This window comes from Thamnophis elegans, chromosome 1 (assembly GCF_009769535.1).
Source record: "Thamnophis elegans isolate rThaEle1 chromosome 1, rThaEle1.pri, whole genome shotgun sequence".
Taxonomy (NCBI): domain Eukaryota; kingdom Metazoa; phylum Chordata; class Lepidosauria; order Squamata; family Colubridae; genus Thamnophis; species Thamnophis elegans.
The window spans coordinates 167,306,835-167,329,906 of NC_045541.1; the positions used below are offsets into that span (position 1 = coordinate 167,306,835).

At 43.7% G+C, this 23,072-nt stretch overlaps 1 protein-coding gene across 1 annotated transcript in view; it reads right to left on the minus strand.

The window, feature by feature from the left end:
- Positions 1 to 23,072, minus strand: part of ANO8 (anoctamin 8) — an 84,567-nt gene that overhangs the window by 30,523 nt on the left and 30,972 nt on the right. The window contains 6 exon segments of the mRNA XM_032208397.1: positions 1,747 to 1,899; positions 3,168 to 3,329; positions 13,670 to 13,797; positions 15,860 to 15,976; positions 20,489 to 20,585; positions 22,480 to 22,618. Of these exon segments, the coding sequence (XP_032064288.1) occupies positions 1,747 to 1,899; positions 3,168 to 3,329; positions 13,670 to 13,797; positions 15,860 to 15,976; positions 20,489 to 20,585; positions 22,480 to 22,618 (796 nt within the window).

Consider the following 23,072-nt stretch of genomic DNA (forward strand, 5'->3'; position numbering starts at 1 on the left):
GCCAGGATTAGATCACAACTGATAAATACAAATGCCATTTGATAAAGGCAGCGGGTTCCTTATTGCTACCAATTCCTATTGCTCAATTATTTCTGTTCTATGAATTTAAGCATTTTCTTTAAAAAAAACAACAATAATTCATTTGACTATCAACAAAGCAGTCCACAGATAGTCCTTGACTTACAACCAACATAGAATTGTGAATGCCCCAACACTGGAAGTATTTAAGAAGATGTTGGATAGCCATTTATTTGAAACGGTATAGGGTTTCCTGCCTAGGCAGGGAGTTGGACTAGAAGACCTCCAAGGTCCTTTCCAACTCTGCTATTGTATTGTATTGTATTGCATTGCATTGCATTGCATTGCATTGCATTGCATTGCATTGCATTGCATTGCATTGCATTGCATTGCATTGCATTGCATTGTATAGAATGACGTGATGAACATTCAAGTGCTTGGCAACCAGCATGTATTTATGATGATTACAGTATCTCAGGACCATGTGATCTCCATTTATGAACTCCCCAGCTAGCTTCAAACAAGCAAGTCAATGGGGAGAGTTGGATTCATTTAACAATCATCTGATTCACTTAATAACTGCAGGGATTCACTTAACCACCATTGCAAAAATGGTGATAAAATTGGGTGAGACTTATTTAACAACAGAAATTCTGGTCCCAGTTGTTGATTATTTCTGTCTGTCTGTCTGTCTGATCCTTCTATTCTATTCTATTCTATTCTATTCCATTCCATTCCTATCTTTTCCTATCCTATCCTATCCTTTATCCATCCATCCAATTTACATTCTGCTATTTCAATCATGATTCTTAGTTGGTGAAGAAAACACATTTAAAATATTGCCAGTAAACTGTATAAAAATAACATCTCCGATAAAGTAACCATATAAGCCAATCAGCATCAATCAATAACATCAATTACTAACACATATCCACCAAATTAATCCTGCCATCTAATTACTAATCTAATTAACTCAGATGATATCAGCTCAATCTAGAAATGCTCCACAAAAGAGCTCAACTTAAGTGTTTTCCTAAATGACAGCAGGATGGAGGCAAGTCGAATGTCAACAGGGGCTGTTCCAAAGAATGGGTGCAGCTCCTAGCTTCAGTTCCTCTCATTTCCCAGAAACAGCTCACTACTTACTGCTTTTCCTGAGCTGTGCAGGCCAGACCTGAACCACTGCAAATGAATGGTGTGAATTGCACCAAAAATTGGCTTTTTTGGCAGCTGCTGCACACTGCTGGCTGATATATTTAAATGGTTGTCCACTAGGACTCCAAGATCCCTTTCACAGTTATTACTATTGAGCAAGGTACCACCTTGCCGAGGTGGCACAGTGGTTAGAGTGCAGTACTGCAGGCCACTTCAGCTGACTGTTATCTGCAGTTCGGCGGTTCAAATCTCACCGGCTCAGGGTTGACTCAGCCTTCCATCCTTCCGAGGTGGGTAAAATGAGGACCCAGACTGTGGGGGCGATATGCTGATTCTATAAACCGCTTAGAGAGGGCTGAAAGCCCTATGAAGGGGTATATAAGTCTAACTGCTATTGCTATTGCTATACTGTACCTGTGCATTTAGGTTTTTTTGCCTAAATGTAGGCTAGGGCAAGATAAGGCCAGCCTTGCGTGATGGACAGCCAGAACGTCTGATGAAAGCAGGAAATGAGAAAAGACCCTGGGACTGGATTGTGGACCCTGTCTACCCACAATGCCAGGAACACCTCACCTGCAATTCGAAGCAGCCCAGCATGGTAAGGAAGACAAAGGAGAGGCAGAAGATACAAATGGGCAAGCTCACTAAACACTGGAAGAGCAACCGCTTCCAAGGCGGGTAGTAGAACTCTTCCGTGTTAGTCACTGGGCTGATGCGCTTCACACCCTGCAAAGAAAGGAGATACAGATTAGCAGAGTTGGAAGGGACCTTGTAGGTCATCTAGTCCAACCCAAGCAGATGCTACACCATTTCTGACAGATAGCAGTCCAGTCTCTTCTTGAAAGCTTCTAGTGATGAAACTCCCACAACTTCCGAAGGCAACTTCTGTTCCATTGGTTGATTGTTCTCACTGTCAGAAAATTTCTCCTTATTTCTAGGTTGAATCACTCCTTGGTCAGTTTCCATCCATTATTGCTCCTTCAGGTGCTTTGGAAAATAGCTTGACCTCCTCCTCTCTGTGGCAGCCATTCAAATATTGGAAGACTGCTATCATGTCTCCCCTGGTCCTTCTCTTCACTAGACTAGCCATGCCCAGTTCCTGCATTGCATATTTTAGCCTCCAGTCCCCTAATCATCCTGGTTGCTCTTCTCTGCCCTCTTTCTAGAGTCTCAACATCTTTTTTATAGTGTGGTGACCAAAACTGGATGCAGTATTCTAGGTGTGGTCTTACTAGGGCTTTATAGAGTGGTATTAGTACCTCCTTGATCTTGATTGTATCCCTCTGTTAATGCAATTTAGGATTGCGTTGGCTTTTTTAGCTGCCACTGCACCCTGCTGGCTCATGTTTAATTGGATGTCCACTAAGACTCCAAGATCCCTCACACAGTCACTGCTATTAAGCCTGGTTTCGGATGACAAGGTTGACATCGCCAAGACTTGGGGGACTCTTGGGGGATTCTTTGGGGACAGTCCTTAGCCTTGTTACAGGACCAAGAGAACAACTGCAGATAATCTCTGAGTTATAACCATAGTGGAACAGCCCACTGTGGTCCTAAGTCGTAATGTTTTTGTTACTCCTGCCATTGCGACTTGAGGTGCACCTGAGGATTTTGGTCCACTTTCCATCTGCTGGCACTCTGTATTTCCCAGTTCTCAAGTTTTTGAGGGTTAACTAGGTTAGAGGAGAGACTGGATTTAGGCCTTTAGGCAAATCTATCTCCCTAGCCTTGATGTTTTCTCACTTTTGCAAGTAATAGGTACCCAGTTAAAATCATAAGGAGTAACATGCTGGACACAACAAAGGCATATAAATTGAATTGAACAGAGCAGAGAATCCTGGGCTAAATGAGAGGTAGACAATAGGATGGCTATGAATGCTCAGATATCTGTGTGACATGCTTAGATTTTATCCATGGACCTGGGCAGCACAAGTAATTATTATTTTTCAAACTTGCATTTTCTTCTTTTCTGAGCTAGATCAGACATTACTGACCCGGAACTGCGGCCGAGGCTCTTCGATGGATTCTGCTGGTGTGTCCAAAGTTCCCCATTTGTATGCAAATTCGGCTCCTCGGCGTTTCCACTCCTCCAGGAACAGCGTGGACCAGATAACATTGAAGATGGCAAATATAACAGAGCAAATGTCCCGGCTGGTCTAATTAGGAAGGGAAGAGATGATTAATGGAGAGCAAAGAAAGAGGGGATTTCCCACTGTTTTAACAGCTTCTAAAGAAGGTTGTTTATCCCAGCTATCCATCAATCAGAAAAGTCAACTCCAACTATTCTCCCGGGATGAGAATGTCACCAATAAAGAAAAATATTGGTAGCTCAGGGTTGCTAGTCTAGCACTGATGTTAGATGTTAGTTTGGGTAGATGTTTTTTTGGGAGATGTTGGTTTTGGTGATGAAACATCTGCAAGAAAACAGCCAAGTTCAAAGATAACATTAACAACAGGGGTGGGTTTCAATTTTTTTTAACTACCGGTTCTGTGGGCGTGGCTTATTTTGTGGGCGTGGCTTGGCAAATTTATGTTTCAGATTGGAGATGGGAAATAAAATACGCTGTAAAACTTCTTTTTAAAAAGGCCGAAGAAAGCAGGAACTCGAGCCGTGCCAAGCTGAACACAGGAGAGCTGGAGGGTCTGAAGAGTGCATGGTTTTGTTTGCTGCCCGTGAGCTCCGGGGATGGGGGGCAGCAGCTGACGGAGCAAGCCAATAATCAGCCAGTTGCCAAGTACCCTGCTGATGGGTAAACTCACAAGTAAACTGCAGATTAGAGGCAGCCGGCAGATCCTAACATGCTCGCTTGGCTGCTCACCCCTCCACTGGAGCTTGCAAGCAGCAAACGAAACTGCTGCCTCCTGCCTCCGTGCATTGAGGAGGCAGGGAGGCTCAATCCCACTTAGGAGGTGGTGGTTGCGAAGCCTCGGGGCTCCCTGAGCAGCCCATGCTGCTTTCCTGTGTGTAGGCTCTAGGAGGCAGTTGTGTGGATACACATGGCAAAGACGAGGCAGGGTGAGCATTAGAACGAGCAGGTTTGGGGGCGTGGCCAGCCAGCCCTCACCACCAATTTGGTGACCCACGCCCAATTATCACTACCAGTTCTCCTGAACTGGTCCGAACTGGGAGCAATCCACCTCTGATTAACAACCAGCAATCTTGGCCTGAAGTTTAACCAAAATTTATCTTCCGATGATGGCCGGCCAGCCAGCCAGGCCTGGTAAGATAGGAAGGGAACAGCCCTTCCCTCTGCACCTTTTCAGTAGAATGCCAAGCATTTCTTTTCAAAATATTCCTAGCACAAAACGTCAGACGTGTCTCATTTCAAGTGTGAACGGTGCTGCTTTGAGCATAAGACTGGTTCTGGCTGCAAATGTAAATGGTTGCATCAATTCTGTTTTTGAGCCTGAAATCTTTGCAAAATGTTCCAGACAGTCCATTCCACTCAAAACAGGATGCTGCAGTGCACTTGAAACATTTCAGAATGGGAACATTTCACCCACTCTTTGGATTTGACATCTCAAGATGATCTCCTTTGCACAAAGAGGTTCCTTTTGTCGTTAGTTGTACTCATATCTAGTCATTAAACACACACACACACACACACACACAAACACACACAGTATATACTAGCTAGCCAATAACCCGACATTGCCCGGGTATTTATTTATAGGGGGAAAATGTCCGGACCAAATGTAATTTCTAATGTTGGATTTCCCCCCTTACCAGAGGGAGCCCCCTTGTGGAGTATGGTGGAGCTGTTACCATGGCAACTCCACTGTGCTTTACAGTAGAAGCCATTTTACGGCAGTACAGTAGAAGCCATTTTAAGGCACGGCTGTATCTTAACAGAACACACACACCGGGGTTTTTTAAGAGTGTCTTACCCTCACAGTATTTGTTTCCAGAGAGTAAGTCATCTGTGTACCAAGTTTGGTTGTAAATGCAGAGTTATTCTGGAACACATACACATACACACACACACACACACACACACACACACACACACACACACACACACAGATAGATAGACAGACAGACAGACAGACAGACAGACAATCTATTTTTCTCTTTCTCTGAAGCCAAAAAAATAGGGACTGGCTTGGTGGTAAAAATCCTTAAGGTTGGTTGGTGATCAGAAGCATTGTGGAGGATACAGGAGTTTACCCTAATAAAGGTAGACTGCCTTTGAAGCTGGAGGGTGCATTGTTAGCCATGGATACTGGTAGCCATTGACAGAGAGAGAAGATCCCTTTTCAACAGATCAAATCACCCATCTGATCCAGCATCCTATTTTTAACAATGCTCAGATGCTTCCCAGAGGTTCATCAACAGGAAGGAAAGTTACAGACTTAGGTAGCTTTCATTTACTTAATTGGTTATGATGACAGTTGGTCCTCAACTTACAATGGCAATTGGGATCAGAATTCCAGTTACTTAGCAAGGCGGTTGTTAATCCGATTTTATGACGTTCTTTGCCACAGCTGTTAAGCGAATTACTACAGTTGTTAAGTGAATCATGTGGTTGTTGTACAAATCCAGCTTCCGTTAGAGACTTTGTTTGTCAAAAGCCAGCTGGGAAGATAGCAAAAGGCTGACACATGATGGTCACAAGGCAAACCATCATATACACACATGCTGATTGCCAAGCACCCAAATATTGATCATGTGATGTGACTGTGGGGATGCTGCAATGGTTATAAAAGCAAGGACCAGTTGTAAGTCATTTTTTCCAGTGTTGTAGTAATTTCAAATGGTCATTAAAAAAATGGTTGCATATTGAGGACTATTTATAACTGATTGTAGAAAGTTAGCACCCATCCCTCTCCTAGAAGAGTGAAATATTTTAAGAAATATTCATATTATTTCCCCTAAGGAAGAAATGGAGAAACATGCTCTTAGAAAGCAATTGCCTCCTTTCTTAATAGCCCTCAGCAGATGCCAGCACTTAAGAGATCAAGAGGCAGATAGCTCTAGTCATAAGCCAATAAATACTGCAGGTAGAAATCCATCCAAGACAGGACATTTTGAAATTCCCTGAAGCAAGGTCTGAACAAAGGTAGGATTAGCCCTCAGCCACAATAGGAATACCCCAATGCTCCTTCTTTGCATCGGCAGTCCGAACCTCAACCAAACTTAGCTCAGACAAACATGACCCCTACATGACCCCATGGGAGTCTGACAACAGCCAATAGAGTAATGTTCTTGCACAGGAACAGGAAGTTCAGGTGCAAAGCCCAAGAGAAGGTATAAACAGCCCCCATTCTCAACTCCATGTGGTCAGCTATCCAGAATGACATGTGCTTGGTTTTTCTGCTTCATCAATAAATGGACCCTCTTTCCAATCAGCCTCCAGCCTCCATTTTGTCTCCAGTGCCTTTCTCCTGGCTTGGAACTAGAGCAGATGGATATTTTTTCCAAAGATGTTAGATCCATCCTCCGTTAATGTCTGATCATCATCATCATTTGGCACTGGATTTTTGTACCTGTCCATAGGGAATGGATAGGTAAAACATAGAAGAACTCATGAACTTATTATGGCATTAGCTGCCATGGGTTGAATTGGGGTTCTTTGGTTACATTTTTAAACATCGAGAAATTACAGAGAAAATGTCAAATGATCTCATTGAATACAGGCAGGTAATCTGAATAGAAGATCCTGGCAGGAATTACAAATGGCATTTATTGTTTCTGCAGTGTCTTTCTTCACAGAGAAACAAAGCTTTCTCACTGTTAGAATAGTAGAAAGTGGGACTTAGATATGACACAGTAAGCTCTAACTGATCCCAAACATTCCCTGTTCTATTTCTGCCTAGCTTTAAGTGGTTTGCCAAGTATGATTGCATTTGGAGAAGGAAGATCTTACAATCTTGCCTTAAGTGACACAAGTCTTGAGTTTACTGTAATACACACCACATAATGGTATGCTCAGAGTCTCAAGGAGTCACAACTGCACCACGTGTGCATTCCTTAGCTATCAGGTGGTTGATTAGCCTCCATGTCTATCCAGAGAGAGGCTGCTAGTTAAGAACTGAAAGAAGTCTTCACTTTAACAGCTGAAAGCCAAATTGGATTCTAAAGTGAAAGTAATCCAGCTACGAGATGCTTGTAGCTTATCTCTTCCTTTAAAAAAAAACAACAACCACCCTCACTTGGCAGAATATGACATCAAAAGATTCACAAAGAGTTCAGGGCTTGGATCATATTACACCCTTATAGCCCTTCTACATTCCTAGCCTATTTAGTTCCAGGGCCAAAGAAACATGGTTTTAACCTTTACAAGGTTAAGACGGGGCCAACCCAGGGATTAGTTGCATCCATCTCAGCCTGCCAGAATTTTGTCATCAGTTGCTCAGGCCCATTAGGATTCTTGGGGGTAAAAGGAGATGACACAGAATGTGTGGTGACATCATGCCCAAGCCACTGATTTCCATACTTGCATGCAACATCATGCAACAACTACAGGCTGTTTTAGAGTTGCCCACAACTGCCTGTTTGTGTCGCTGCAAACATGTGTTGCAAAGAGTTGGATGGGCAGGTATAGGTTGCAGGTGGCTGCAGTCGGGTCGATGCACACGCCTCCCCAATCCCAACTGTGTGTGGCATGGGGTGTGCGTCCTGCATGCTGATTGGTTGATCCAACTTCCTGTTCTGTGCTTTGCTGTTTCAGTGGCCTATGCAACCATCCCTGAGTGACAGACGCATACGTTCCCTGATGTGTAGTGCCAGGGAAAGTCAGGAAAGCCTGCCTGAGCCTTTAATATAACATGTATTCATCGTGACATCCAGAGGTGGAATTCAGCCGGTTCTGACCGGTTCTGGTGAACCGGTAGTGGAAATGTTGAGTGGATTCGGAGAACTGGCAAATAACACTTCTGAATGGCCCCTCCCCCATCTATTTGCTGCTCCCAAGTCCTAGCTGATTGGAGTCCCAGCTGATCGGCTGGATCTTCTTTAGTTGTCCTACACAGAACGGAGTTGGAAAGCAGGTTAGTGGGGTGAGGAGGGAATGGAGATTTTACAGTATCCTTCTCCTGGAGTAGGGTGGAAATGGGGATTTTGCAGTATCGTTCCCCAGCCACACCCACCAAGCCATGCCACACCTACCAAACCACGCCCACAAAACTGGTAGAATTTTTTAAAAATCCCACCACTGATGACATCACAACGCATCCTTCTAGTTCAGTGTTTCTCAACCTTGGCAACTTGAAGATGTCTGGACTTCAACTCCCAGAATTCCCCAGCCAGCATTTGCTGGCTGGGGAATTCTGGGAGTTGAAGTCCAGTCATCTTCAAGTTGCCAAGGTTGAGAAACACTGTTCTAGTTCAAACTCCTGGCCCGTGGGCCAAATGTGTCATGCGCTGGCCACACCCACGCTGAGTTTAGCGAATGGGGGAATGGTCCCGATAGGTCACGTGACATCCTCCATGACGACATGAGTTTGTCACCCCTATTCTAAGTTTGTAGCAACTGTCTATGTGCTGAGGCCCAATTCTATGCTCCTTCAGCTAGAGGTCCTATCCAAATAATCTTTGGATAGTGAGAAGGGTGGCCTATAAGTTACTATTACATTCCTGCTTTCACATCCTTGATATTTTCCCATCAAAGCACTACCTGTTGATCTACTTTCAGTTGCATGCTTTTGAACTGCTAGGTTGGCAGGGATATAAATTTCATAAATAAAATCAATAAATAAAAAATCTTGGGGTGGTGAGAACTGGCCATGGGGTCTTTTCCATTAATTTTCTAGAAATCTATTCCTGGAAAGTTATGCATGAATTCTCTGGCTTGTTTTAAGGCAACCTTAAGAATTTTTCTTTAATTATCCTAACTGGGATTTTTACAGGAGTATTTTATTCTATTTGTGGTTTTCATTAATATCTTATTTGTTATACTTTTATAGCTCTGGAATAACCAGAGTTCTATTAGGTTTTCTAAATAAAACCTAATAGTTTGTCACCCCTATTCTAAGTTTGTAGCAACTGTCTATGTGCTGAGGCCCAAAGCTGCTCTGGCAAAGATAACTCTGAAATGCAGCCAATAAAGCACTGAATAACAGCAATAAACAGTTCTAAAGAAAAAGTACTGATAATCCTCGATTTACAACTGTTTGTTTAGTGACCATTCGAAATTACAACAGCACTGAAAAACCTATGTCCATTTTTCTCACTTACGACCACTGCTGCATCTCCATGGTTATGTGGCCAAAAATTCAGATGCTTTGCAATAGACTCGTGTTTATGACCGTTGCAGTGTCCTAGGGTCATATGATACCCTTTTGCAACCTTCTGACAATGGAGAAGCCAGATTCACTTAACAACTATGTTTCTATCTTAACAACTGCAGAGATCCACTCAACAACTATGACAAGAAATGTTGTAAAATGGGGCAAAGGTCAGTTAACAAATGTCTCGCTTAACAACAGAAATTTTGGGCTCAATTGTATTTAGTATTTAGTATTTATTAATATTTGTATGCCGCCCTTTTCCCTGGGGGGACTCAGGGCAGCTCACAGTTCAAGGGAAGGGGGGGACAAACCAAGTTACATATAGGACAATACATCGTTAAAAGCACAACATTCATACTATTCGGGTACGGTGAAGGTCTTTAGCCCCAGGCCTGTCGGGACAGCCAGGTTTTAAGGGCTATGCGGAAGGTCTGGAGGGTGGTGAGGGTACGAATCTTCACGGGGAGTTCGTTCCATAGGGTCGGAGCTGCCACAGAGAAGGCCCTCCTCCGGGTAGTCGCCAGTCGACACTGGCCGGCGGATGGAACTCGGAGGAGGCCTAATCTGTGGGATCTAATTGGTCGAGTGGAGGTAATTGGCAGAAGGCGGTCTCTCAAGTACCCAGATCCAATACCATGAAGGGCTTTGTAGGTGACAACTAGCACCTTGAAGCGTATCCGGAGATCAACAGGTAGCCAGTGCAGCTCGCGGAGGATAGGTGTTATGTGGGTGAAACGAGGTGCACCCACAATCGCTCGCGCAGCCGCATTCTGGACTAGCTGAAGTCGCCGAATACTCTTCAAGGGCAGCCCCATGTAGAGCACATTGCAGTACTCCAGCCTAGAGATCACAAGGGCACGAGTGACTGTTGTGAGAGCCTCCCGGTTCAGGTAGGGGCGCAACTGGTGCACCAGGCGAACCTGGGCAAATGCCCCCCTGGTCACAGCTGACAATTGTGGCCATAAGTCGTGGACTACCTGTGTGGCCAATGATGATGATGGCAGTTATAGCTGAGCAACAATGTTAGGATCGGATTACCCTTCACAGAAAGAGGAAAAGAAAACTTCTATTTCTCTCTGCACCATCCTTGGACAAGATGGCTCCTCCTATTCAGAAGCTAATGATGCTGAAAATGCTGACGCTTCAGTCTCTTCCAGGTTCTCCTTTGCAATTCCTTGGCTAACAGGATTAAGGGCTTCTTGGCAAGAACGAAATGGAAGCATTAAATGATCATGAAGCAGGAAATAAGGTGAGCCTCCAGACAAAAACTTGTAAATGGAACGTGAGTGTTCCTATTCCTTTTTTGTTAGCATAGGAATTGGCAGCCTTTGTAGGAATCTAGAGAGGACATCTAAGTGACAGGGTGGATGGGCCTATATGTGCATAGAGCAGAGTTTGTTCATCCTGGGGACTTGAAAATGTGTGGACTTCAACTCCCAGAATTCCCTAATCACTATGCTGCTTGGGGAATTCTGGGAACTGAGGTCCAGATAGGTGTCAGACCTAGAAGCCATCTTTTACATTGGGCCTTCACGCCTTTCACGTTTTCTATTGTGGAAAAATGGGAGGGGGGATTATATAGAGTATGGGTGATATATAACCATAATAACATTATTTTCTCAGAGAGTCACCGGCAGCTGCAATGAGGTGACTGGGAGGCATCTCCAGTCTTGGATGGTGCCTGATTGGGCCATGTGATGGACATGTGGGTGCTAGGCAGGGACTTGAACTTACTTTTTGGGTGGGGAAAACTTTCAGATTCGTTTTTCCCCAGATGTGCCAATATGACATCTCTAATAAAGTGGAACTTTGAGGAAACTCAAGTCTCAGAATTTTCTTTTGCTGGGGGTGTTACTTGGAACCCTGACAACAGGTACTTCTAAACTTATGACCATTCATTTAGCAATTATTTGAAGTTACAACAGTGCTAAAAGATATATGGTCCTCACACTTAGGAGTGGTCTTCACACTCAGAATTGTCACAGCATCTCTGTGGTCATGTGACCAAAATGTGTTATTTATAATGGTTGCAGAATCCCAAGGTCACATTATCATCATTCGCCACCTTCCTAGCTATCTTCTAACAAGTAAAGGCAATGGGGAAAGCAGAATTCTATTAATGACTGTGTCATTAATAGGCCTGCAGCCATCTTTTCTTTTGGATCTTTGGCCTGCCACACTTTCTATTATTCTACTATGCATTTTCTATTGTGGGAAAATGGGAAGGGGGGTTGAGTTAGATGGTATGTAGCCATAACAAAATTCTTTCTAGAAAGCCAAGGTCATCCTTTGTCTTTGCACCTCTGCACCTGACCGGATCTGGATGGGTGGAACTGCCAGCATGGCAATGGAAGATTGGACCATGTGATGGACTTTTGGTTGTGGGGGCAAGATCTTGAACTTTCAATTGGGTGAGGAAAACCGGGAAGCTTTCAGATTTGGGTTTTCCCAGATGTGCCAACATGGCTCTCTCAATAAATTGGAACGTTGAGCAATACTTTGCCTTAGATTCTGATTTAGTTTTGAATGCTATTTGGAACCCTGACAGACTGTGTGATTCACTTAAATGATCACAGTGATTTGCTTAAGGACCACAGCAATATACACACACACACACACACACACACACACACACACGTGTGTGTGTAGTATTTGTGCTGATAAATAAATAAAGGGAGACTAGTATAGATCTATTTCAAGCTATTTAGCTCTCATCAGCTAGCCATACCCTTACTGGGATTCGAACCTGGGCTATATTATATATTAGGCAGATGTGTTAACCACTAAGCCACAGGCTCTGATCCGTTATCATATATCATAAAATTGGTTGTGACTCATTTAATGGCCATTTTGCTTAGCCACAGAAGTTCCAGTCCCATTTGTGATCATCAGTGGAGAAGTTCGAATTCGAGTTTAATAAATTTATATGCCGCCCAATCCCGAAGGACTCTGGGTGGCTTACATAAAAACAATAAAAGGAATACTAAAAAGTTTAAAAAGTAGAAGACAAGACAAGTGAAAAGAGATACAACATGCACTCAACTTAATGGGGCTGGACCTCATTCAAGAGATCAACAGCCCCAGGCCTGCCGGAAAAGCCAGGTCTTAATGGCTTTGCGGAAGGCTGCGAGAGTGGGGAGGGTCCGGATCTCTGGGGGTAGATCGTTCCATAGGGCCGGGGCAGCTACAGAGAAGGCCCTCCCTCGAGGAGGCGCCAAATGACATTGTCTAGTTGACGGCACCCGGAGAAGGCCCACCCTGTGGGATCTTATCGGACACTGGGAGGTGTGTGGCGGAAGACGGTACCGTAGATATCCAGACCCTAGGCCATGCAGGGCTTTAAAGGTGATAACCAGCACCTTGAAGCGTGTTCGGAGTCCGATCAGGAGCCAGTGCAGCTCGCGGAGGATAGGTGTAACATGGGTGTATCTTGATACACCCAATATCGCTCACGCGGCTGCATTCTGGACCAGTTGTAGTCTCCGAACGTTTTTCAGGGGCAGCCCCATGTAGAGCGCGTTACAGTAGTCAAGTCTTGAGGTGACGAGGGCATGAGTGACCATTTGAAGTGCCTCCCGGTCCAGGTAGGGCCGCAACTGGTGCACCAGGCGAACCTGGGCAAAAGCTCCCCTGGTCACAGCTGAGAAATGATGTTCTAGTGTCAGCTGTGGGTCCAGGAGGACACCCAAGTTGCAGGCCCTCTCTGAGGGGTGTAAGATTTCACCCCCAGGCTTAAGGAGAACCATTTGCATCTTCAAGTTGCCAAGACTGAGGAACCCCGGCATAGAAATAAAATAGACAGATAAAGATAAGTTCTTCTTCCACCTGTCTGCATGCGTTTGGATTCTGCCATAGGCAGGTGAATATGGCAATTTTAGGCAGCGTCAAATCTGTCAAAAGGAGCCTTTCCATTCTCACAATTTCCAGCATTCTGAACGGAACTTAAATAGTGTTTTTCTCCACCATTTACATCTGCATGGATCTCACTGATAGCAAAGAGGGAGGGGAACTGGATGTCCAAAGGTAGCAGGGGCAGTAAGAATAGTTTTAGGGACAGCTATCCACCTCTCTTGTAGATCAGCATTTTTTGGGGGGGGGTTCCTCTCTCTGCCCTTTTCCCACTAAATTCTTAAAGGGCGTTTGTTTTTCAAACTCTTCCGCATAATCTGCTCCCTTTCAGGATGCCAAAACACAAACAACCATTTCCTTTTCCACCCAGCCTTCCACTCATGCCATCATGCCATTGCTATGCCCTTCAACGCCTCACCTGATCATTCTCTGTGAAGGTGTAGAGGAGGGAGCCAAGGACAGCAGGGTATACCATGGCTGATGTGTAGAAGCCCAACCATGCGAAGTACATGGCAATCTTCACCCCAAAATAGTCACATATTTCATCTGGTGGAAGAAGAGGGATAGTTTCAGGAGAACATAAGAACAAAACTTGAAATAAAAGGCAAAATTACTCTTTCCTGAGACTGTGCTAGTACAGAAATCTCTCAGTTCAATCAAAGAGCAAATTACATTTCATTAATATGACAAAGGGGCAAGGAACAAGACTGACCTTTTTCCTCAGCTGAGGTAGTGTATACCAGATCCAAATGACTATCCAACCCATCAATCCTATCTCCATTCACTTTCCTAATTGTTTCTAATGCCCTGGGACTTTTCAGCTTGAAAACTTTTTTCTGGACAGGTACCGCGAAAGCAAATTCAGAAGTACAAGTAACCTTACATTTAGCCCATCTGGACTATTACAAGGCATCTATATGGGGCTGTCCTTGAAGATTGTTCAGAATACAGTAACCATTCTGTTGACTGCAATCACAGGTAGTCCTCAACTTACAACCGGTCACTTGGCTGCCTATAATTTTTTTGGCTTTTGTCAGTTGTTTGCTGGTTACTTGCAAAAAGGATCCATTGTGTAAAATGGATTCATTTAACGACCATCACAAAAAATGATGTAAAATAGAGTCTGGCAACATAGCAACCCACTTAACAACTGCAATGACTTACAACCAGAATTTGGGTTGTAAGTTGAAGACTACCTGCATTTATATGAAGGATGTGACTCCCACATTACGGTAGCCTCAATGGCTGCCATTCTAGTCTCTAAAACATTTCAGCCAAGTTGCCAAGGTTGAGAAATACTGGACTAAATTGATGGGAATGTGACAGCTGCTAATATCCTTCTATACTAAGGACACCTTTAGGAGACAAATGATACAGCCTAACTGGGAGTCAAGCTAAATTCTCACAACCACGGGGCAACATCCAAGCTTGTTTCATGGATACAATAGTGAAGTCCTTTGCCATCAATGTCTTCTGAAATATTTTTAGATTACCCCATCTACAGTAAATACCACCCAGCTTGCTTTTTTTGAAGTCAGCCAAGTTCAGGGAGATGCTACCACCTGCTGAGATTTTCTGACAACTTTCTCCGGGAGGCAAAGATTTCTCTCAAGAGACTACATACCATACTTCTCTGCCAGCATTTGCACTTAAAACTTCTCTACCCATTCTTTATGTTCCATATATTGGGTGACCATAGGAATTTAATAGAGAGGTAAGTATTAACTTTTTACTAACAACTACTTTTTGACATATTAGTTTGATATCTTTATATTATGCTGCTTCCCAGGCACTTCTTGTGAGATAGGTGGCCATAAAAGTAAAGAAATAAACATTTTACCAAGGTAGATTTGCTTGATTTATATAAAACTTCACATCATTCTCCCTCTTCCAAAAAACCCTCTGTATTTTCTCAGCCTCGTTTACTAATCTTTATTCTTTGACTATGTTTTTTTAACTTTTTTTTTCTCTCTGTCCATCTTTCTTCCTCATCTTTTGCAGAAATAATTCACTTCCAACCTCCCCCCCCCCACCGCATAATTCGCAGCTTTTTTCACTTCTGGTGAGTATCTTTTTTCATATTTTGTATGAAGGCAACTCCACACACTTAGAAAATGATGTACATCTTCTAGCTATCATCTAATACTGCTACTGTACAATGTTTGAATTGCAAGGTCTGCATAGCCAATAGATGGCAGCAGAGAGATCCAGAAAAAGCAATCCTTTACTGCCATCTTGTGTTTGCCTGGGTTATAGCAGATTTGGTTTTCGGAGCTTAGTGAAATCTGCATCGTAAAATGCTTATGCTGATCTGGCTCAGCATGAAATAAATTTAGTTCCTTTACCACCTTTACAGAGAAATGGTTCGGTTCAGATCATGTTAGAGAGTCAGGGGCTTTGTGCTGGGCAAACAATAGCCCTGGGTCACTTAGGCAGTTTATGATTTCAAATGGGGGGAAAATAGCATTAATTTTCAACTCTAATAAAGCAAAACAAATCTCACAAGCTACTTTAGTAGAATGTAGGGAGAAAAAAAAACCCAGAAGTACAGAGGTAGGATCCTAATCAATATTCTAGGCAGAGACCTATGCGAGACAAGGGTCCATACCCAAAGGCTGGGCTTCACAAATGGCTTGTACCCACGATTTCATCAGCCGGTTCAGAATCCGTTGCTCGTGGATGGGGAAGACTTGCTGGAGGATACCACGAGCAGCCAGCTCAGGGACTGTGAAAAGAAGAAAGGAAGAAGAACGGAGCAGAGCAACAATCCAGAAACCTCTTTTTTAGCTCTCCATACTAACCAGTTTAAATTTTTTTACTACCGGTTCTGGGGGCGTGGCATGGTATGACTTGGTAGACGTGGCAGGGGGAGAATACTGCAAAGTCCCCATTCCCTCCCCACTCCTGTGGGAAGGATACTGTAAAATCTCCATTTCCACCCCAATCCAGTGGAAGGATGATACTGTAAAATCCCCATTCCCTCCCTACCCCATTAACCTGCTTTCCAGCTCCATTCTCCTGTGCAGGGCAACAGAAGAAGACCCAGCCGATCAGCTGGGACGCTGATCAGCTGGGACTCGGAAGGCAGCAAGTAGATGGGTGCGGAGCTAGTCAGAGGTGGTATTTGCTGGTTCTCCAAACTACTCAAAATTTCTGCTACCAGTTCTCCAGAACTAGTCAGAACCTGCTGAATACCACCTCTGACACTAACCATAGCCCCCTGAGCCCCATTCCTTGGCATTAGCATGGTCAATCACATCCCTGGGCAGAGAGCTACCATGCTAGCAATAGGCCACGAAACAGACTGAATATGGAAATGCATTCCAAAACAAGAAGAGAGCCAGCCTTTTGAGGTGGAAGGCCCATTCAGACTGTTGAGGATGTTCCCTGAGCATTAATGTCAAGGAGCTACAATGGGCTGTGGGTGTTTTTGTTTATTAATAAAATAGCAGTGATTTACTAGAAGGTAAACAGTGAGGCCTTTCCTCACTGTGGTTCCTCTTCCTGCCCTCAGAGGGTTCTGGATTGTCCTGTTCTGCCTATGTTTTGTTTGCCTTACAGGTGTGAACTCTTTCAAACAAGAGACTAATCCCACTTACTCTGTTTATTTTCTAACTACGCTCAAGTCAGGCCCAGAGGCAAGCTTGGTCATATGGTGCATGAGAATAATCAATACAACTTAAGCTTGATCCAAGTTTAAATAACACAATATGTAAGAGGAACAACTGAACTCAAAATGTAAAGAGAAATAAAAGAGAAAGAGAGAGAGAGAGAGAGGGAGGGAGAGGGAGAGAGAGAGAATAATAAATATGAGATGTGTGTTATGGCCCTCAAACAGATCATATCCAAGTGTTCTGGATGTTATCCAAATTTCCTTTGTTTGTTCAGTTTATAAGCTGCCACAGTCAAGTGTGCCAATCTAGGCGTCATGCAATTTATTAGGACAATAAAACAAGCAGGAAACGTGGCAAACCGTGGGGGGGAAAATGGATATATTACTATATTGGGAAAAGAAACACCAAGAACTAAGGAATAACAGCCCATAATCAGTACGGGGTGATAAAATTGCTTTCCACCATGGCCTGCTGTATGTGATAAATTTTAAGGGATTTTCAAAACGGTAGCAGTATTAGGATTAATTGTGTGGCTTTTGGAAGGATAAGCAGGGTCCCCCCTCCTTTAATCTCTTTTAGAGGGCGACTGTTTTAAATTCAACATCATCTTCCTTTCAAGTCCATACTAATATATATATTTAGGATATATTATTCAGTGATCAGGGTGTCTGCATAGTGCGGTGAAAAAAGTCAGGATGAACAAAGCTCTCGTCTTTTTATGTATCTTGATGCTTCTGACAGCAATGATTAAGATAGACTAAAATAACATGTGTGGGACCTAATGCTTGGTCCTCTTATAACAGTGTTTCTCAACCTTGGCAACTTGAAGATGTCCGGACTTTAACTCCCAGAATTCCCCAGCCAGCAAATGCTGGCTGGGGAATTCTGGGAGTTAAAGTCCGGACATCTTCAAGTTGCCAAGGTTGAGAAACACTGTCTTATAATAACCAACGTATCTTTATTAATTCCCCCTCATATTCCTCCCTCACATTTATTCCATTTCCATTTCTGAACAAGGCACGATTCCTGTGTAATTTCTTTCTATTCCGTGCTATTTGGTTTTCTTATGTGCAAATACAGAATAGTCCTCAATCTATCATCACAATTGGGATTAGAATTTCCATTGCTAAGCCAGGCAGTTGTTAAAGTGATTTTGTGACCCTTTTTTCCAGTTGTTAAATGAATTGCTGCAGTTCTTAAGCGAATCATGTGACCATTATTGGAAGCCAGCTGGGAAGGTTGCAAATGGTGAGTCCATGACCCCAGGATGCTGTAACCGTCATAAATACATACCGGTTGCCAAGCACTCAAATTCTGATCACATGATGCTGTAGTGGTCGTAAGTGCAAGGACTGGTCATAAGTCACTTTTTTTCCAGTGCTGTTGTATCTTCAAAGAGTCGCTAAACGCATAGCTATGAGTCAAGGACTATCTGTACTGTAATCATAATTTCCAGCCATTGAAGGACAACCTTCTCTGACATTACAGCACCTTTATCTTTTTAAGACAGGGAAATCAAGCTCAAGGCCCCGGGGCTGGACGTGGCCCATAGGTGCTTAGATCTGACCCATGGGGCTGCCCTGCATGCGCGCGCCCCTGAGCTCCATTTTCACTGGCAAAGGTTTGCAGGAGGCCTTCACAGCCGAAAACGGAACTCAGAAGCCCGTTTTCACTGGCAAAGCCCTCGACCCTCCATAGGCAACCCCGACATGAGTGACATCAAGCTGGCCATGCCCCCGTGCCCCCCCCAGATCAAACACAACCCTGATGCTGCCCTCAATGAAATCGAGTTTGACACCCCTGTTCTAAGGCTGCTTTAAGCTATCCAGCACCTTATCTAGCCCTACTCCACCCCACCTACCGCACAAATTTCAGGGAAATTTGTATTACCTGGTTTCTATTAAATATTTAAGCGACACCTTAGCTGTCCAAGGGTGAAGGAAGGCGAAGACAAATGTTCTTCTGTTAACTCTCTTCATTCTCCTACGTTTGTAATTCTACACTTTGCCCTAATTAAATTTTCGCTTGATTAAAATTCTTTCCAGCATGATCAATTTGAGGGACAGCTTGAACATGGGAATTGGGGGCAGGGAAAAGTAAGGAACAAAAGCATCTAATTTGGCAAGTGAACATTAAACGTTCCTTTTAAAAATGGTCTTGATCTACGATTCAATTTACAAGGTGCCCCTTAGGAAGGAAGGAAGAAATGGTGCCTGTCTCAGACAATATGTTCGGCTAAAATTCCAATTACAGCAGTTTTGTTTCAAGGTCGACAGATGAGGATTTGAGAGTTTCCCTTCATAGGGCCAGGTTTGGCCCAACTATTCTAGCTGCTAACCCTAATTCAACCACTTTTCTGTTGAAATAAATCACTGATGAGACAATCCAAATTAATGGACATGAGAATGTCCAGATTTATGAGATTAGTTATTCTTTTAATTTGATGCAGCCCTTATGTCCCCTTCTGGCTTTTTTGCAAAGTCTCGAAGAAATGGTTTTACCAAAAAGCACGGGGAGCAGTGGCTGCACCAATTGTTTTGATGAACGGGATAGTCTTCACTTTGTGACCACAATTGGCCCCAAACATTCTGTCATTAAGTGAGGCAGTCATTATGTCAGTTGCAACCAGTTTTACAATGGTTTTTTGCTGTGTTCATTAAGCAAATCACAATGGTTATTAAACGAATCATGCAATTGTTAAGCAAATCTGCCTTCCACTATTGACTCTGCTTGTTAGAGGCTGGCTGATGATCACATAACCCTGGGATGCTGCAACCATTATAAATACCTGCCGGTTGCCAAGCTCCAAATTTGAGCTCCAAGCTCATGTGACCAGGGGGATGCTGCCCTGTAGGTGCGAGGACTGGTCATAACTTACTTTTTTTCCCCAGAACTGACATAACTTCGAAAAGCAGCAAAATGAATTTTTGCTGAGTAAAGGACTACTATGGGCTGTACATTTTATGTATTTAGTATCTATTTTATATGATTTTATATTATTTTCCTCTTGTTTACAGTGCTTGTTTTTACATTTGTTTTAAATAGAATAGAACAGAATAGCATAGAATATAGAATATAGAATATAGAATATAGAATATAGAATATAGAATATAGAATATAGAATATAGAATATAGAATATAGAATATAGAATATAGAATATAGAATATAGAATATAGAATATAGAATATAGAATATAGAATATAGAATAGATAGAATAGAATAGATAGAATAGATAGAATAGATAGAATAGAATAGAACAGTATATAATATAGAATAGAATAGAATAGAATAGAATATAGAATAGAATAGAATACATATTGTCACTTTGAATGTGCACTAATCAGCATACATTAAAATGAAATTATGTTAATTGTTGTAAGTCGTCCAATATCATACATGTGAGAAGGGTGGCTATAGAAATTTGAATAGGTAAATATTCAGTTCCAAAACTAGACTTTGCTAGCATTGAGCAAATGTAAAGTCGTGGCACAGAGAAGATTCAGCATGGCAAGGAAACGTGTGCAAACTCTCCCCCCCCCCCCAATTCTCGTTTTAACCGGCAGATGCACAGCACTGAGTACATCCCATCTGCTGCCCACCCCCCACCCCGTCCGCAACTCACTGATTGGCTGCCCTTCCAGGAAGTGGATGTTATGTAGCACTTCACCCTGCTTGGCCCGTAGGTTCTCCAGCCAATACCTGATGATGTTTTGGCGTTCCTAAAAGCAGGAAGGAAAAGCCATGAACAGTTTGGGATAACAACCTCTCATTCAAAGTCATGTCCATGACTGGACAGTGTCTCTACAGCTCTCTGGAAAACCATTAATTCTCTCCTACTGGATCACAATGTTCCAACCAGCTGTGAATTGGGACACACAACTCCAACCAAATCGAAGACAGAAGACAGACTGTTCCAGGACTGAAGAAATAACCCCGCTCAACAAAGCTGTCCATGTAGGAAATATGGCTTTGTGTGGTGCAGGTCTGATCTGATAAAGCTATTGGGAGCAGCAGAGTGCAAGTATGGGGGGCAATGGATAGGGATGAGCTATAACCCTGCTTGGCCCGTTTTGGTACACAGCACAGGAAAGATCAGGAGTCAGAAGGGGAAGTCCTAAATCAGGGGTGTTCAAAGTTGGCAACTTTAAGACTGTGGACTTCAACTCCCAGAATTCCCTAGCTACCATGGCTGGTTGAGGTATTCTGGGAGTTGAAGCCCACAATCTTAAAGTTGCCAGCTTTTGGAGACCCCTGCCCTAAATGGAAAAAAAAAAAACCATGAGCGCCTGATGCTCCCATGGGATCCCAGAAGAATGAAGAAAATTTATTGAAACCAAACACTCAAAAGTGGAGATTGTGGGGTAAGAAAGGAGAGCCAGAGGAGGGTGTGTCAGTGTGCACTCTGTGTTCAAAACGCATCCAATGACTGCAAAGTGGGTGAATTCACCTATTAGTCTGATTGAAATTTTGTGCTAATTAGGCTGCCAGATACGGAAGTCTGGATTATGACAAGCTTAGCCATGAGGCATCCTTAGCCTTGAATGACATTCGATTTCGTTTCTGCTGAATTTTATTGAATTGCACACTAAATAAATACCATCCTGTCAACATGATCCTCCCTTTTTGCCTTCAATAAACATGGCAATTTATGGGCAGTGTTCATAGCAGGGGTGGGCTGCTACCGGTTCGTCCGGGTTCAGGAGAACCCATAGCTAATGTTATGGCCAGTTCGGAGAACCTTCAAATTCCAACCCTGGATGGCCCCCCTTCTCACCCCTCCCCTTCCCTCCCAGGAGTCTCCACCCGGCCTGTTTTGGATGCAAGATAAGGGCAGGGCCCGCACGGAGGCTCAGGAAGGGGGGGAAACGGGCCTCCCAGGAGTTCTGGAAGGAAGGAAATGGGCCCATTTCCGACCTCTGGACGGCCTCGGGAGTCCAAGGGAGGCAGTTTTCGCCCTCCCAAAGGCTTGAGAAAAGCCTTGGGAGCCTGGGAAAGGCGAAAACACACACACAAACACCGCCATGGTGCAGGAGGCCGACTAGGCCATGCCCACCCAGCAACCGGGAAGAAAACCCGCTGCTGAAATTTTTGAAGCCCACCCCTGGATCATAGAGATTTCAGATGCCTTGTCCAAAGCTTTGGGGGACATGAATGCAACACATAGCCCCGGGTCTTAACCGAGTTCATGGTAGAAAGAGAAACGGAGGGCCATTAGCTATAAGGACTCTACAGAGCCTCCCTGCAGAGTGGCAAACTATTAATAAAAAACAGCTCCTTGGGGACAGATCAGAGAGGTCTCTGGCCTCCTTTCCAGAGAGCACTGAAGTAATAAGTCTTTGTGGAAACCAGAGTTTGTCTGACCCAGCAAATCTTTAAATCAGCCCAGCAGGATTGTCTGTAGAGATCTTTAACAATCAATGGATTTTCTACTGGTACCAAAAAAGAAGGGGATTTTCCTAATAAAGGAGAATATTTGTAGCTCAGGTTTGACATGAGGGTTCCTTGGTGTTCTCTGAGCCTCGCTTGTTTTCTTGCAGGCGCTTCATTACCCAAACTAGGTAACATCATCAGTGCCAGGAGATTTTCTCCTCTTCCCTGCCCCAGAGGACTCACCTGAGAAGTGAAAAAATAGAGTTCATTTTCTATGTTCTCGTAGATGTAATCTTCCTCGCAGGAGAAACTGTGCATGCCACCCCCAAATTCAGCCTTCACAGGCTTCCGCAAGCCAATCTCGTCTGCCCCCCGGAGCAAACTGCCAAGAGAGGGGGCAAACAGGAGAGTGAGAAAATAGGTTCGCCCTGGGATTTCTCATCTCTCCAGCTTTTGATTTGTAGAAAAGATGATCTTGGTAATTGAAGTCTGCAAAAAAAATGTTAGCTGGTCCTGGAATTCATGTCAGTAGTTTTTTGCTGACCAAAAGATGGGTGAAAAATATTTCAATTCAGCAATTGGGGGGGGGGGGGAAACCATACCCTTCCAGCTGCTAAACTACAGTTCCCAGAATCCCTTTTCCTTCACTACACTGGCTGGAGGTCCTAGAACCGTGATGGAGAAACTATGGCATGCATGCTAGAAGTGGCACGCAGAGCCATCTCTCTGGGCACGCCAGCTGTCGTTCGTTGCTCCTCCAGGTTTCGGCATGCACATCCATGCTGGCCAGCTGGTCTACGCACGTACAAGAGTGCCAGAACCTGGAAGAGCAGCTC